The sequence below is a fragment of the Cetorhinus maximus genome, chromosome 23 (genome assembly GCF_964194155.1).
Source record: "Cetorhinus maximus chromosome 23, sCetMax3.hap1.1, whole genome shotgun sequence".
NCBI lineage: Eukaryota > Metazoa > Chordata > Chondrichthyes > Lamniformes > Cetorhinidae > Cetorhinus > Cetorhinus maximus.
Genome location: NC_135901.1, coordinates 28,801,471 through 28,817,233, shown reverse-complemented (window position 1 = coordinate 28,817,233; position 15,763 = coordinate 28,801,471). Strand labels below are relative to the sequence as shown.

The following is a 15,763-nucleotide window of genomic DNA, read 5'->3' as shown; positions in this document are numbered from 1 at the left end:
TTATCTCTTCTATGAGACGCGTATACTCTTCATCAACCACCCCTGCATTACTGAGCAGGATTTTTAATCTTTGACAGGAAGGGTGAACAAATTGTCTGTTTAGCTTTAAAATAATTTGTTTTTTTCTCTCTGATTCTTATCATTGATGCCATTAATCCTTCTCAAACACTCTGATTAGAAACATCAGGTATTGTTAAGGCGAGACGACAATGCCCTGATTGAGCAAACTGCAGATCCACTGACTTTCCAAAAACAGTTGCCTTATCTTGCTCCATGTCCAGTTGCATTTGTGCCTTTTTCATGGAAGGTTTACTCAACAGTAAGGATATCTCACTAGAGACTACACCAGCCCTGATAAAGTGGCTGACTCCAGCTATTTTGCAAAAATCCCCAATCTTTTTAGTGATTTCAATGTGTTGACATCACCAAACCCAAACAAGTAGAACTTTCATACTCTTTAACCTTGTGTTGATCCTCACTATGAGGAGAATCTGGGTAACATTTTCACCAATCTGATCCACATACTGTTGAAGTACAGCCACTATCTAACACAGCACAGTTGAATGAGTCTGTGACGAACACAATCATCACTGGATCAAATCTCCTTGTGACTAGTACAATTCCTACAGAGTGATCATCATCATCATCTTCAGCCTCAGAATTCTCTGTATCATGTGTCTCTTCGAAGATCCTCATTTTCCACTTTGGGCAGTTCATCACATAATGATATTTTGAGTCAGACCTGAAACACCTGTTAATTGTTCCCTGGTCATTCCTGGGGGTCATTCACCTATTAGTGCTGTTCCAATCCTGTCTTTTGTTGTGATATCCAGATCTGTTAAAGATGTTTTCACCCTCATTCGAAACCTGTCAAAGTCCAACTATGCTTCATAGGCATCCAATAGATCATCTTTCACGTAAATCTCATCAGTGAACCCAAATAGAAGATCCAAACCTTCATCAGTATCCAACTGACAGGCATCCAGCTCACTAAATACTTTTCTTCTGAATTTACTTTTGTTGGGAAGTGACAATGCTAAGACCAGACTTTGTTTCCTCCTTGGTAGGGACGTAACCCGTGTCCACATCTCCACTTCATTCTTCCACTGGTCGTGTGGCTCAGACTCCGAGAACATCGGCGGGTAATCAGACCCTGACAATTCCCACTTGCTTTCAGCCATTTCTAACAAAAGCTAGTCGGGTTGTAAGCCTTTGTTTAATATTTTATTTTCTTCTAGTTACCAACATTCACCTTTAGACAAGCATTCTCTGTTACCATGTTATAATGTTGACAGCCCGATGGCGAAGGAAGAAACTGGAGCTAATCTTTACTTGGTATAGATTTATTCACCGAGTGAAACATTACAGGTATATACCTCCTGACTTGACTCCACTCTATGTCAGTAAGGGTCTCCTTATATGTGCTCAAGTAACGATCCAATACGTGATGTCCACCCGTATATACTTAACCTCAATTCACACAATCAACAGCCACAGTCAGAGCATCTAAAAGGTCTCTAATCGGTGTGACTGTCATGGTGTGTCAGCAGCTCGGATGAACAGGTGAATCCCTTCCCACACTCAGAGCAGGTGAACGGCCTCTCCCTAGTGTGAATTCGCTGGTGTCTCAGCAGGGTGGATTGGTCACTGAATCCCTTCCCACACTCAGAGCAGGTGAATGGCTTCTCCCCGGTGTGAACACGCTGGTGTCTCAGCAGGGTGGATTGATCACTGAATCCCTTCCCACACTCAGAGCAGGTGAATGGCTTCTCACCGGTGTGAACACGCTGGTGTCTCAGCAGGGTGGATCGATCACTGAATCCCTTCCCACATTCAGAGCAGGTGAATGGCTTCTCTCCGGTGTGAACTCGCCGGTGTGTCAGCAGATGGGATGACTGGGTGAATCCCTTCCCACACTCAGAGCAGGTGAATGGCCTCTCCCCAGTGTGAACTCGCTGGTGTGTCAGCAGATCGGATGACCGGGTGAATTTCTTCCCACACTCAGGGCAGGTGAACGGCCTCTCCCCAGTGTGAAACCGCTGGTGTATCAGCAGGTCGTAAGACCGAGTGAATCTCTTCCCGCATTCAGAACAGACGAGCCAGTCCCCGGTGTGAATTCGTTGGTGTGTCAGCAGGTAGGGTGCCCGAGCGAATCCCTTCCCACACTCAGAGCAGGTGAACGGCTTCTCCCCACTGTGAACTCGCTTGTGCATCAGCAGGGAGGATGAATCACTAAACCCCTTCCCACACTCCGAGCAGGTGAATGGCCTTTCCCCAGTGTGAACTCGCTGGTGTCTCCGCAGGTGGGCTGAATTACTGAATCCCTTCCCGCATTCAGAACAGGTGAACGGTCTCTCCCCAGTGTGAACTTGCTGGTGTGATTGCAGGCTGAATAACTGACTGAATCCCTTCCCACACTCAGGGCAGGTGAACGGTCTCTCCCCAGTGTGAACTCGCTGGTGTGAATGCAGGCTAAATAACTGACTGAATCCTTTCCCACACTCAGGGCAGGTGAATGGCCTCTCCCCAGTGTGAACTCGCTGGTGTGACTGGAGGTTGGGTAACTGAGTGAATCCCTTCCCACACTCAGAGCAGGTGAATGGCCTCTCCCCGGTGTGACTGCGCCAATGAATTTCCAACGCAGATGGATATTTGAATCCCTTCCCACAGTCCCCACATTTCCATGGTTTCTCCATGGTGTGGGTGTTCTTGTGTCTCTCCAGGTTCTACAATCAGTTGAACCCTCGTGCTCACACAGAACACGTGTACAGTCTCTCCCCGCTGTGAATGGTGATGTTTTTCTCAAGCTGCGTAACTGGTTAAAGTTGTTCCCACAGTCAGTCTCTCACTCGGGTGTGTGTGTCTCGGTGCTTTTCCAGCCACACTGATGTTTAAAACCTTTTGAAACAGACAGAACAGACAAACATATCTCCATCCAGATTCAAAGGCTGATCATATTTAGGCCCCGGTGAGTCGAGTGAGTCTGTCAGATCTTGACGTGATGTTTGGTTTGAGATTGCTGTCGGCAAATCCTCCCTTTCTAATATCCTGCTAAAGGAGTTTACAAACATTATTGTCAGTACGGGATAGAAATTCAGAACAGACAATTCTAATTTCTGAGGAACATTCTTTCCTCTCTCATTCCCCAAAAGCAGTAAATCTCCATCCCACACACTCTCACTCCATTCTCACTCTGCTGCACCTAAGATACACCCAATATTACTGCACTAAAAATGTGTCTAATACACAGTGCTCTATTACATGATTAGAGATACATGGTGCTGTGGCGATGAATTTTATTTCAACAGGCAGTGGTGATGTCCTGGAACCAACTGCCTATGAGGGTGGTGATTCCAGAGATGATCAATAATTTCTAAATGAAATTGAATTGACACTTGAAGGAAATGAACATGCAGGGGAACGGGGGTATAGAAGGAGAATGGGATTGACTGGATTACTCTACAGAGAGTTGGTATGGACTCGAGTTGTCAAATGGACTCCTTCTGTATCAGAATTACTCCATCATTGGAAATATATTAAGTAGCTACAGGACTGTCCTCCAAGACTAGAAGGGTAACAAATGAACTTTATGACAAAAATATCAATAATATATCTAAAGTTTCCCCCGTTACAAAAGTATAATAATTTTCATAATATTATTCTGGCTTATTGTTGAGTAGGTTTATGAGTGTGAGCGTGGATGGTTCTCTGTGTGATTTAACTACATTTGGAGTTAGGGTAACTGCAAGCTTGATATTATCAAAAGAAGTTAGGTGTAGAAATGTACTTGAAATGCTAATGAGTAAACATCAATGGGGTCCTAGCATGTAAGATGTGAAGGGAATTTGCGTTTCTAATGAGGTGAAGGGGTTGTTTGGATTTCAAAGGGATGTTAGGATTTTTACAACTAGCCAGATGAGCAAGGCTAAGCATTGTGTTCGTATTTCCCAAAGGTTACTGATAATACTGGCAACATGAAAGATTGTTATGGTATGGGAAAGGTAAAGATCCAAAAACCTATGGAACAATGGAATTTACATATTAAAGAGAGAGAAACATATACAAAGGAGAATGAAAGGCTATGTTGTGGGTGGGGGGGGAGGGGTGGGGGGGTGTGGGTGCATGTAAGATCTAAGAGGAGTGTGTGAAACAGCCTTCGGGAAGCTTCCACTCATTTGTGCATAAGTCTGTGTCCAGAAAGTAAAGTTGAAGTCAAGCTTTTGGAATTCCTCTGTCAAGTGGTAACTTGCTGACTTATTTTTTAAATTTAAAATCTATTTTGGATTGTTGCCTTAAAGGGGATGTGTAATTTAGAGTCAGGTCAATTAGGAATTTGAGGATTTGTTATAGTATTAAGTAAATGTAATCTTACGTATGTGCTTGAAATCTTTCCTTTTGTTAATAAATATTTTAATTTCATATTTAAAATCTCTAAAGGTCTTAGTGGACTCCTTGTTTCTGAATTCAGTGCACACATCTTCTTGTAATAAATACAAATTGCAAAACTGTTGTGATAGCGTGGCCAAGTTTCCCTTGTGGATTTGGTCCACCTGGCACACATCATCTTCCACATCAAACCACCCCAATCACAACATTAGACATATCTTTGTCCTCTCATACTGTATTGTCCAGGGGGCAGAACTCTAATGAAATAAAATAAGGGACTTCAGCCGTGGGGGAGGCATGGGTGGGGGTGAGATGCTTGTGACCGTGAAGCAGGTTGGGGGTGTTTGCGTTTCAATATGAGAGGGGCTGAGGAGGAGGTGTCTAGAGACAATAATAGTGGGAGCGGTGGGGTTTAAAATCAACTAAAACTTACAATGGTTCTTGTTCAGTCACAACATCATCATCTCTCTGCTGGCCGACTCACTCACTTGCCATCCCACTTGAATCACTCAAACTCACCCTGGAGTCTCAGGGATCAGTTTCCCACAGGCTGTCCTAAAAATATGGGCAAAAATACAAAATAAGGAGCAATCCCTTAAAATACAGGACAGTTAATCACCCTAAAATTGACGCCTTAAATGTCAGCCATCTCTTGGGGAAACCACCCCTTTTATTGTGAACATTAGGAAAGAGACCATCCTTTTAGCCAGACAAATAAACGTGTCAAGCTGAGGGAGCAAAGGATGCCAATGTCTTTAAAAGAGAGACCTGGGCCAACCTTTCCAGAGTCTGCACCCTCCCTGGATTCACTTCCTTTCCCTTCAGTTCCTGCAAGTCAACAATTTCCCCCCAGAATGAGAAAAGAAATGGAAAGGGGAAGAAAAGAAGTGTTTTACTCACATATGTTGGACACAGGAGGAAGTTTTAGTCTGTGTGAAGCTCAATCGTCATTCACACAAAGCCCGCGCTCTGATTGGCTGGAGGACCAGAGTCCTTCCGGTCCTCCAACTCTTCCGATTGGTCAGTCCCTCAGCACGACGGGAAGGGGCGGGTTCTCCCTCGCATATGCGCAGTTTCCCCTCTCCCGAGTTCTCCGAGGGGCTTCTCGCTCTGGCCGGAGCCGTCAGCCGGTTGCCTGGAAACCTTGGCTCGAGGAGGTGGAAGGGGAGGGGGAACAATGGGTGGGGGCGGGGCTCCCGTGTCCGCGCGCCGGGCCTGCAGACTGGAACCCGAGGATAAAAGTAAAAAACTGCGGATGCTGGAAATCCAAAACAAAAACAAAAATAAAAATACCTGGAAAAACTCAGCAGGTCTGACAGCATCTGCGGAGAGGAACAGTTAACGTTTCAAGTCCGAATGACTCTTCAACAGAACTCAGGAAAAATAGAAAAGAGGTGAAATATAAGCTGGTTTAAGGGGGGGTGGGACAGGTAGAGCTGGATAGAGGGTCAGTGATAGGTGGAGAAAACCAAAAGATGTCACAGACAAAAGGACAAAGAGGTGTTGAAGGTGGTGATATTATCTAAAGGAATGTGATCATTAAGGGTAGAAAGCAGGACGAACAAGGCACCGAAAGCCCTGGGGGAAGGGATTGAAATAGGCTAAAAGGTAGAGATTAAACAATGAATGGAAATTCATTTAAAAATAATGGAAATAGGTGGGAAAATAAAAATCTATATAAATTATTGGAAAAAAGGGGGATCGGAAAGAGCGTGGGGATGGAGGAGAGAGTTCATGGTCGAAAATTGTTGAACTCAATATTCAGTCCAGAAGGCTGTAAAGTGCCTAGTTGGAAGATGAGGTGCTGTTCCTCCAGTTTGCGTTGAGCTTCACTGTAACATTGCAGCAAGCCAAGGACGGACATGTGGGCACGAGAGCAGGGTGGGGTGTTGAAATGGCAAGCGACATGGAGGTCTGGGCCATGCTTGCGGACAGGCCGCAGGTGTTCCGCAAAGCGGTCACCCAGTCTGCGTTTGTTCTCTCCAATGTAGAGGAAACTGCATTGGGAGCAGCGAATGCAGTAGACTAAATTGAGGGAAGTGCAAGTGAAATGCTGCTTCACTTGAAAGGAGTGTTTGGGCCCTTGGACGGTGAGGAGGGGGGAAGTAAAGGGGCAGGTGTTGCACCTTCTGCGGTTGCATGGGAAGGTGCCATGGGAGGGGTTTGAGGTGTAGGGGGTGATGGAAGAGTGGACCAGGGTGTCCCGGAGGGAACGATTCCTGTGGAATGCCGCCGGGGGGGTGAAGGGAAGATGTGTTTGGTGGTGGCATCATGCTGGAGTTGGCGGAAATGGTGGAGGATGATCCTTTGAATGCGAAGGCTGGTGGGGTGATAAGTGAGGACAAGGGAGACCCTATCATGGTCCTGAGAGGGAGAGGAAGGTGTGAGGGCTGATGCGCGGGAGATGGGCCGGACACGGTTGAGGGCCCTGTCAACCACCATGGGTGGAAAACCTCAGTTAAGGAAGAAAGAAGACATGTCAGAGGAACCGTTATTGAAAATGGCATCATCAGAATGGATGCGATGGAGGCGAAGGAACTGAGAGAATGGGATGGAGTCCTTACAGGAAGTGGGGTGTGAGGAGCTGTAGTCAAGGTAGCTGTGGGAATCGGTAGGCTTGTAATGAATATTGGTGGACAGTCTATCACCAGAAATTGAGACAGAGAGGTCAAGGAAGGGAAGGGAAGTGTCAGTGGTGGACCACGTGAAAATGATGGAGGGGTGGAAATTGGAAGCAAAATTAATAAATTTTTCCAGGTCCAGACGAGAGCATGAAGCAGTACCGAAGCAGTCATCGATGTACCGGAGAAAGAGTTGTGGGAGGGGGCCGGAGGAGGACTGGAACATGGAATGTTCCACATAGCTCATAAAAAGACAGGCATAACTGGGCCCATGCAGGTACCCATAGCCACACCTTTTATTTGGAGGAAGTGAGAGGAGTTTAAGGAGAAATTGTTCAGTGAGAGAACAAGTTCAGCCAGACGGAGGAGAGTAGTGGTGGATGGGGATTGTTTGGGCCTCTGTTCGAGGAAGAAGCGGAGAGCCTTCAGACCATCCCGGTGGGGGATGGAGATGTAGAGGGATTGGACGTCCATGGTGAAGAGGAGGCGGTTGGAACCCGAGGACGTCACTGCGCAGCAGAGTGATTCCTATTGGCTGGTTTGGGAAGGGTTCCATTGTGGACATCACAATGAGGAAGTTGGACAATGAGCTTCAGACTAAAATTTCCTCCTCTGGGCAACATCTGTGAGGAAATCAATGTTTCCCCCTTTCCATTTCTTTTCTCATTCTGGGGGCAAATTGTTAACTTGCAGGAACTGAAGGGAAAGGAAGTGAATCCGGGGAGGGTGCAGACTCCAGAAAGGTTGGCCCAGGTCTCTCTCTCTCTCTTAAAGACATTGACATCCTTTGGTCCCTCAGCTTGACACATTTATTTGTCTGGCTAAAAGGATGGTCTCTTTCCTAATGTTAACAATTAAAGGGCTGGTTTCTCCAGGAGATGGCTGACATTTAAGGAGACAAATACAGGGCAATTAACTGTCCTGTATTTTAAGAGATTGCTCCTTATTTTGCCTTTTGCCCTGTATTTCTCGGACAGCCTGTGGGAAACTGATCCCGGGAATCTCCAGGGTGAGTTTGAGTGATTCGAGTGGGACTGCAAGTTAGTGAGTTGGCCAGCAGAGAGATGATGATGTTGTGACTAAACAAGATAAGTTGTAAGTTTTAGTTTATTTTAAACCCCACCCCTCCCACTATTATTGTCTCAAGACCCCTCCTCCTCAACCCCTCTCATATTGAAACCCAAACCCCCATCCAACCTGCTCTCACGGTCACCAGCATCCCACCACCATCCACTCACCCACCCATGTCTCCAACCCCACGGCTGACGTGTTCGTTATTTTATTTTGTAAGACTTCTGCCCCCTGGACAATATAGTAATAGAGGACAAAGATATGTCTAATGTTGTCATCGGGGACACTTTAGATATATTATTTATAGTTCTGTAATTAAGTTCATTTATTATCCTTTTTAGTCTTGGAGCAGAGTACTGCAGGTACTTAATATATTTCCAGTGATAGTCATTATGACACAGAAGGAGTCTATTTGATAACTTGAGTCGAGACTGACTCTCTGTAGAGTGACCCAGGCAGTCCCATTTCCCCTTCTATATCCCCATTCCCCTGCATGTTCATTTCCTTCAAATGTCAATTCAATTTCATTTTGAAATTATTGATCGTTTCTGGAACCACCACCCTCATAGGCTGTGGCTTCCAGGACATCACCACTGGCTGTTGAAATAAAGTTCTTCCCCACAGCATCATGTGTCTCTAATCATGTAATAGAGTCCTGTGTATTTCACACATTTTTAGTGCAGGACTATTGTGTGTATATGAGGTACAGCAGGGTGAGAATGGAGTGAGCGTGTGTGGCATGGAGGTTTACAGCTTTTGGGGAGCGAGAGAGGAAAGAATGTTCCATAGAAACGAGAATTGTCTGTTCTGAATTTCTATCCTGTACTGACAGTGATGACTTTTGTAAACTCCTTTAACAGGATATTCGAAGGGGAGGATTTGCAGCCAGAAATCTCAGACTAAACTTCACATCAAGATCTGACAGTCACCCCATTCATCTGGAGCTGAATATGATTGGCTTTTGAATCTGGAAGGAGAAATGTTTGTCTGTTCTGTCTGCTTGCAAAGGTTTCCAACATCAGTGTGACTGAAAAGCACCAAGACACACACACTCGAGTGAGAGTGTTCCAGAGCACTGACTCTGGAAAGAGCTTTAGCCAGTTACACAGCCTGAAAACACATCACCATTCACAGTGGAGAGAGGCCATACATGTTCTGTGTGTGGACAAGGCTTCAACTGATCATCGAACCTGGAGAGACACAAGGACACATGCACAATGGAGAAACCGTGGAAATGTGGGGACTGTGGGAAGGGATTCAAAGCCCCGCCTGAGCTGGAAACTCATCGACGCAGTCACACCGGGGAGAGGCCATTCACCTGCTCTGAGTGTGGGAAGGGATTCACTCAGTCATCCCACCAGCAGAGACACCAGCGAGTTCACACCAGGGAGAGACCCTTCACCTGTTCTGAGTGTGGGAAGGGATTTAGTGATTCGTCCACACTGCTGACTCACCAGCGGGCTCACAGCCGGGAGAGACCATTCACCTGCTCTGAGTGTTGGAAGGGATTCACTCGGTCATCCTACCTGCAGATACACCAGTGGGTACACACTGGGGAGTGGCCGTTCACCTGTTCCGTGTGTGGGAAGGGATTCATTTTCTCATCCCACCTGCGGAGACACCAGCGAGTTTACACTGGGGAGAGGCCGTTCACCTGCTCTGAATGTGGGAAGGGATTCACTCGGTCATCCCACCTGCTGAGGCACCAGACAGTTCACACCGGGGAGAGGCCTTTCACCTGCTCTGAGTATGGGAAGGGATTCACTCGGTCATCCCATCTGCTGACACACCAGCGAGTTCACACCAGGGAGAAGCCGTTCACCTGCTCCAAGTGTGGGAAGGGAATCAGTGATTCATCCGAGCTGCTGAGACACCAGCGAGTTCACACCGGGGAGAGACCGTTCACCTGCTCTGAGTGTGGGAAGGGATTCACATGTTCATCCGAGCTGCTGAGACACCAGACAGTTCACATTGATTAGAGTCATTTTTGATGCTCTGACTGTGGGTGTTAATTGTATCAATTGAGGTTAAGTATATACAGGTGGGTGTCATGGATTGCATAGTTACTTGAGCACATATGAAGAGACTCTTACTGACATAGAGTGGAGCCGAGTTAGAAGGTATATACCTGTAATGTTTCACTCAGTGAATAAATCTATACCAAGTAAAGACTGGCTCCAGTTTACTCCTTCACCATCAGGCTGTCAGGATTATAACATGGTAACAGAGAATGCTTGTCTAATGGTGAAGGTTGGAAACTAAAGGAAAATAAAATTTCAGACAGAAACTTGCAATCTGAGTAGCTTTTCTGAGAAATGGTTGAAAGCAAGTGGAAATTGTCTGGGTCTGATTACCCGCCGATCTTCTCGGAGTCTGAGCCACATGACTAGTGGAAGAATGAAGTGGATATGTGGACACGGGTTACGTCCCTACCAAGGAGGAAACAAGGTCTGGTCTTGGCATCGTCACCTCCCAACAAAAGTAAATCAGAGGCAAAGTATTTAGTGAGCTGGATGCTGGTCAGTTGGATACTGACGAAGGTTTGGATCTTCTATTGAGGTCTCCCTTGTCCTCACTTATCACCCCACCAGCCTCCGCATTCAAAGGATCATCCTCCGCCATTTCCGCCAACTCCAGCATGATGCCACCACTAAACACATCTTCCCTTCACTCCCCCTGGCGGCATTCCGTAGGGATCGTTCCCTCCGTGACACCCTGGTCCACTCCTCCATCACCCCCTACTCCTCCTCCCACGGCACCTCCCCATGCAAACGCAGAAGATGCAACACCTGCCCCTTCACTTCCTCTCTCCTCACCGTCCAAGGGCTCAAACACTCCTTTCAAGTGAAGCAGCATTTCACTTGCACTTGACCCAACTTAGTCTACTGCATTCGTTGCTCCCAATGCAGTTTCCTCTACATTGGAGAGACCAAACGCAGACTGGGTGACCGCTTTGCAGAACACCTTCGGTCTGTCTGCAAGCATGACCCAGACCTCCCTCTCGCTTGCCATTTCAACACTCCACCCTGCTCTCTTGCCCACATGTCTGTCCTTGGCTTGCTGCATTGTCCCAGTGAAGCTCAACGCAAACTGGAGGAACAGCACCTCATCTTCCGACTAGGCACTTTACAGCCTTCCGGACTGAACATTGAGTTCAACAATTTTAGATCTTGAACTCTCTCCTCCATCCCCACCCCCTTCCCATTTCTTCACCCTCTTTGTTTTTTCCAATAATTTATATAGATTTTTTCTTTTCCCACCTATTTCCATTATTTTTAAATGTATTTCCACCATTGTTTATTTCTACCTTTTAGTATTCCCCCACCCCTGCTAGAGCTATCTGTACCTTATCTGTCCTGTCTTATACTCTTAATTAGCACATTCCTTTATATAATATCACCACCTTCAACACCACTTTGTTCTTTTGTCTGTGACAGTGTTTGGTTATCTCCACCTATCACTGGCTGCTTGTCCCAACAAAACCCCCCCTTAAACCAGCTTATATTTCACCCCTTTCCTAATTTTACTTAGTTCTGTTGAAGGGTCATGAGGACTCGAAATGTCAACTGTACTCTTCTCCGCCAATGCTGCCAGACCTGCTGAGTTTTTCCAGGTATTTCTGTTTCTGTTTTTGTCCTGTGTCCAACATCTGTGAGTAAAACAGTTTCATTTCTCCCCCTTTCCATTTCTTTTCTCATTCTGGGGGTGAAATTGTTGACTTGCAGGAACTGAAGGGAAAGGAAGTGAATCCAGGGAGGGTGCAGACTCTGGAAAGGTTGGCCCAGGTCTCTCTCTCTCTCTTAAAGACATTGACATCCTTTGCTCCCTCACCTTGACACATTTACTTGTATGGCTAAAAGGATGGTCTCTTTCCTAATGTTCACAATTAAAGGGGTGGTTTCCCCAGAAGATGGCTGACATTTAAGGGGACAGTAAATTAATATAGGACAGAGATATCTGATGATGGAGATGAAGATGATCTGATGAAGAGTCATACGGACTCGAAACGTTAACTCTGTTCCTCTCCACAGATGCTGTCAGACCTGCTGAGTTTTCCCAGCTATTTTTGTTTTTGTTTCAGATTTCCACCATCCGCAGTATTTTGCTTTTATCTTAGGACAGAGATATGTCTAGTGTTGTTATATTGTAAATATTAAATATATTATTTATGGTTCTGTAATAAAGTTAATTTATTATTTCTATTTTTGTAATATAGTACTGTAGGCACATTATATATTTCCAGTCAAAGAGTCATTAAGGCACAGATGGAGTCCATTCAGCAACACGAGTCCATGCCGACTCTCTGTGGATCAATCCAGATTGTCCCATTCCCGCTCTATATCCCCGTTTCCCTGCAAGTTTATTTCCTTCAGGTGATCAACCAATTTTATTTTGAAATTATTGATTGTTTCCACTTCCACCAGCCTCAGAGGCAGCGAGTTCCAGGACATGACCACCTGCTGCCGAAATACTGTTCTTCCTCATATCCCACCTATATCTCTTTTCAAATAATCCTGTACTGTATATTACACTTCGCCCATTATTAAGGCACAGACATATATTTAAGACTAGCAGCCTGGGTGATGATTTTCAATGCTGCAAAGTTTAGTGATGGGCCAGAAGTTTGGAAAAATCTTAGACACCAGCAAAGCATCATGAACAAAAAAAGAGACAGAACTGGAGTACGACTGACACCGAGCAAGAAATATCAATATAGACGGTAAAATCTTCTTGAAGTATATAAGAGGGAAAGAATAGTGAAAGTGAGCCTTGATCCCTTAGAGGATGAAACTGGGAAATTAATAGTCTGAAAGATGGGAATGGCAGAGGCTTTGAACATGCATTTTGTATCTGTCTTCATGGTGGAAGACACAAAAAGTATCCCAAGAATAGTAGAAAAGCAGGGGACAAAAGAAGAAGGAACTTAAAACAATCATGATCTCTTGAGCAAAAGTCCCAGGAAAACTAATGGGACTAATGGCTGACAAGTCTCCGGGACCTGATGGCCTGCTTCCTCAGGTCTTAAGGGAAGTGTCTGCAGAGATAGTGGATACATTGTTTGTCAGCTTCGAAAATTCCCGAGATTCTGGAAAGGTCCCAGCGGATTGGAAAACCACAAATGTAACACAACCATTCGAGAAAGGAGGGAGACAGAAAGCAGGAAACTATAGACCAGTCAGTATAACATCTGTCATTGGGGAACCAGTAGATGCCACACATTTGGATTTTCAAAAAGCATTCTCTAAGGGGACACAGAAAAGGTTACTGCACAAAATAAGAGTTCATGGTGTTGGGGCGATATATTAGCATGGATAGAGGATTGGCAAACTAACAGGAAACAGAGAGTTGGGGTAAATGGGTCACTTTGAGGTTAGCAACGTGTAAGCAGTGGAGTCCTGCAGGGATCAGTACTGGGGCTTCAACTATTTACAATCCATATTAATGACTTGAGTGAAGGAACTGACTGTATTGTAGTAAAACTTGCTGATGATGCAACGATAGGTAGGAAAACAAGTTGTGAGGAGGACCGAAAGAGTCTGCAAAGGGATAGTGGTAGGTGGAGTGAGTGGGAGTAAAATTGGCAGATGGAGTATAATGTGTAAAATGTGAGATTGTTCACTTTAGCAGGAAGAATACAAAAGTAGAATATTAGAGTCATAGAGTTATACAGCACAGAAACAGGCCCTTTGGCCCATTGTGTCCATGCCGGCTATCAAGCCCCTATCTACTCTGATCCCATTTTCCAGCACTTGGCCCATATCCCTGTATGCTATGGCATTTCAAGTGCTCATCTAAATACTTCTTAAATGTTGTGAAGGATTCCTGCCTCTACCACCCCCTCAGCCAGTGTGTTCCAGATTCCAACCACCCTCTGGGTGAAAAACATTTTCCTTAAACCCCCACACGAGAGTGAATCTCCCACACACGGAGCAGGTGAACGGTCTCTCCTCAGGTTGAACTCTCTGCTGCCTCAGCAGGACAGGTTAAACAGTGAATCCGCTCCCACGCTCAGAACAGGTGAACAGTCTCTCCCCAGTGTGAACTCTCTGGTGTGTCCGCAGGTTGGATATTTGACTGAATCCCTTCCCACATTTAGAGCAGGTGAACGGCTTCTCCCCAGTGTGAACTCGCTGGTGAGTCAGCAGGTTGGATGATTCACTGAATCATTTCCCACACTCAGAACAGGTGAACGGCCTCTCCCCGGTGTGAACTCGCTGTTGTGTTTGCAGGTGAGATAGCTGATTGAATCCCTTAGCACATTCAAAGCAGGTGAAAGGCCTCTTCCCAGTGTGAACTCGCTTGTGTGTCAGCAGGTTGGATGAATGAGTGAATCCCTTCCCACACTCGGAGCAGGTGAACAGCCTTTCCCCAGTATGACTGCTTCGATGAGTTTCCAGTTCAGAGGGGGGTCTGAATCCCTTCCCACAGTCCCCACATTTCCACGGTTTCTCCATGGTGTGGGTGTCCTTGTGTCTTTCCAGGTTCGATGATCAGTTGAAGCTTCCTCCACACACACAGGATATAAATATGCTCTCTCTGCTGTGAATGGTCCAATGCTTTACTAGACTGTGTAACTGGTTAAAGCTCTTTCCACAGTCAGTGTACTGGAACATTCTCACTCAGGTGTGTGCGTCTTGGTGCTATCCTGGTCAGACAGATGTTTAAAATCTCCACAAGCAGATAGAACAAAGAAACAGCTCTCCTTCTAGATTCAAAGGCTAATACTATTCAGGTTCCATGAATCAAATGACTCTGTGAGATCTTGAAGTGACGTTTATTTTGAGATTTCTGTCTGCAAATCCTCCTCTTCTGACAACCTGTAAAAAGAGATGAGAGAAATCATCACTGTTACAACAGGACAGAAACTCAGAATGGATATTTCTAGTTTCTGTGGAACATCGTGTGCTCTCCATTTTCACTATGCCGTACCTAATATACACCCAATAGTCCTGCACTAAAAATGTGTGTAATACAAAGTAGTCTATTACATGATTAGAGGTACAATGGGGTGTGAGGGAGAACTTTAGTTTTGGCAGTGAGTGGGGATGACCTGGAACTCATTGCCTACAAGGGTGGTGGAAGTGGAGATGATCAATGATTTCAAAATGAAATTGGATGAGCACTTGAAGGAAATAAACTTAAAGGGGAATGGGGATATAGAGGGGGGATGAGACTGACTGGATTGTTCTGCAGAGAGTTGGCATGAGCTGAAATTGTCGAATGGACTCCTTCTGTGCCGTAATGACTCTGACTGGAAATATATAACGTAGCTGTGGTGCTATATTACAAGGCCAGAAATCAGAATACATTAAGTCTAAATGACCATGAATAATATATCTCATATGCATCACATAACAACACTAGACATGTCCCTGTCCTGTATTAATTTACTGTCCCCTTAAATGTCAGCCATCTCCTGGGGAAAACACCCCTTTAATTGTGAACATTAGGAAAAAGACCATCCTTTTAGCCAGACAAATAAATGTGTCAAGCTGAGGGAGCAAAGGATGTCAATGTCTTTAAGAGAGAGAGAGAGAGACCTGGGCCAACCTTTCCAGAGTCTGCACCCTCCCTGGATTCACTTCCTTTCCCTTCAGTTCCTGCAAGTCAACAATTTCCCTCCAGAATGAAAAAAGAAATGGAAAGGGGGAGAAAAGAAAGTGTTTTACTCACAGGTGTTGGAC

The 15,763-nt window shown here is 45.4% G+C and overlaps 5 protein-coding genes across 8 annotated transcripts in view; 3 read left to right on the top strand and 2 right to left on the bottom strand.

Moving 5' to 3' along the window:
* The window catches only part of LOC144697387 (uncharacterized), a 31,835-nt gene extending 28,888 nt beyond the window's left edge, over positions 1-2,947 (bottom strand). The window contains exon 1 of one of the 4 annotated variants that reach the window (XM_078569363.1): positions 1,600-2,947. In XM_078569363.1, coding sequence (XP_078425489.1) covers positions 1,600-2,696 — 1,097 coding nt within the window. In that variant the 5' untranslated portion in view covers positions 2,697-2,947. Of the gene's footprint in view, positions 1-1,531 lie in introns of all 4 variants that reach the window. The other 3 variants (XM_078569365.1, XM_078569364.1, XM_078569366.1) reach the window with 3 other exon arrangements.
* The window catches only part of LOC144697128 (uncharacterized), a 386,815-nt gene extending 381,312 nt beyond the window's left edge, over positions 1-5,503 (bottom strand). The window contains exon 1 of the mRNA XM_078568966.1: positions 5,287-5,503. The gene's annotated coding sequence lies outside the window, so the exon portion shown is untranslated. The remainder of the gene's footprint in view (positions 1-5,286) is intronic.
* LOC144696975 (uncharacterized) overlaps positions 1-15,763 on the top strand; it is a 404,367-nt gene that overhangs the window by 8,943 nt on the left and 379,661 nt on the right. The window lies entirely within an intron of this gene.
* The window catches only part of LOC144697284 (uncharacterized), a 555,771-nt gene that overhangs the window by 367,525 nt on the left and 172,483 nt on the right, over positions 1-15,763 (top strand). The gene's annotated exons all lie outside the window — the stretch shown is intronic.
* Positions 9,296-10,057, top strand: LOC144697941 (uncharacterized). Its single transcript, XM_078569898.1, has one exon. It carries the CDS (start codon positions 9,296-9,298, stop codon positions 10,055-10,057), a length of 762 nt encoding a protein of 253 aa, XP_078426024.1.

Coding starts and splice junctions, on each gene's coding strand:
- LOC144697941 (XM_078569898.1), top strand. CDS start 9,296: ATGGAGAAACCGTGGAAATGTGGGGACTGTGGGAAGGGATTCAAAGCC.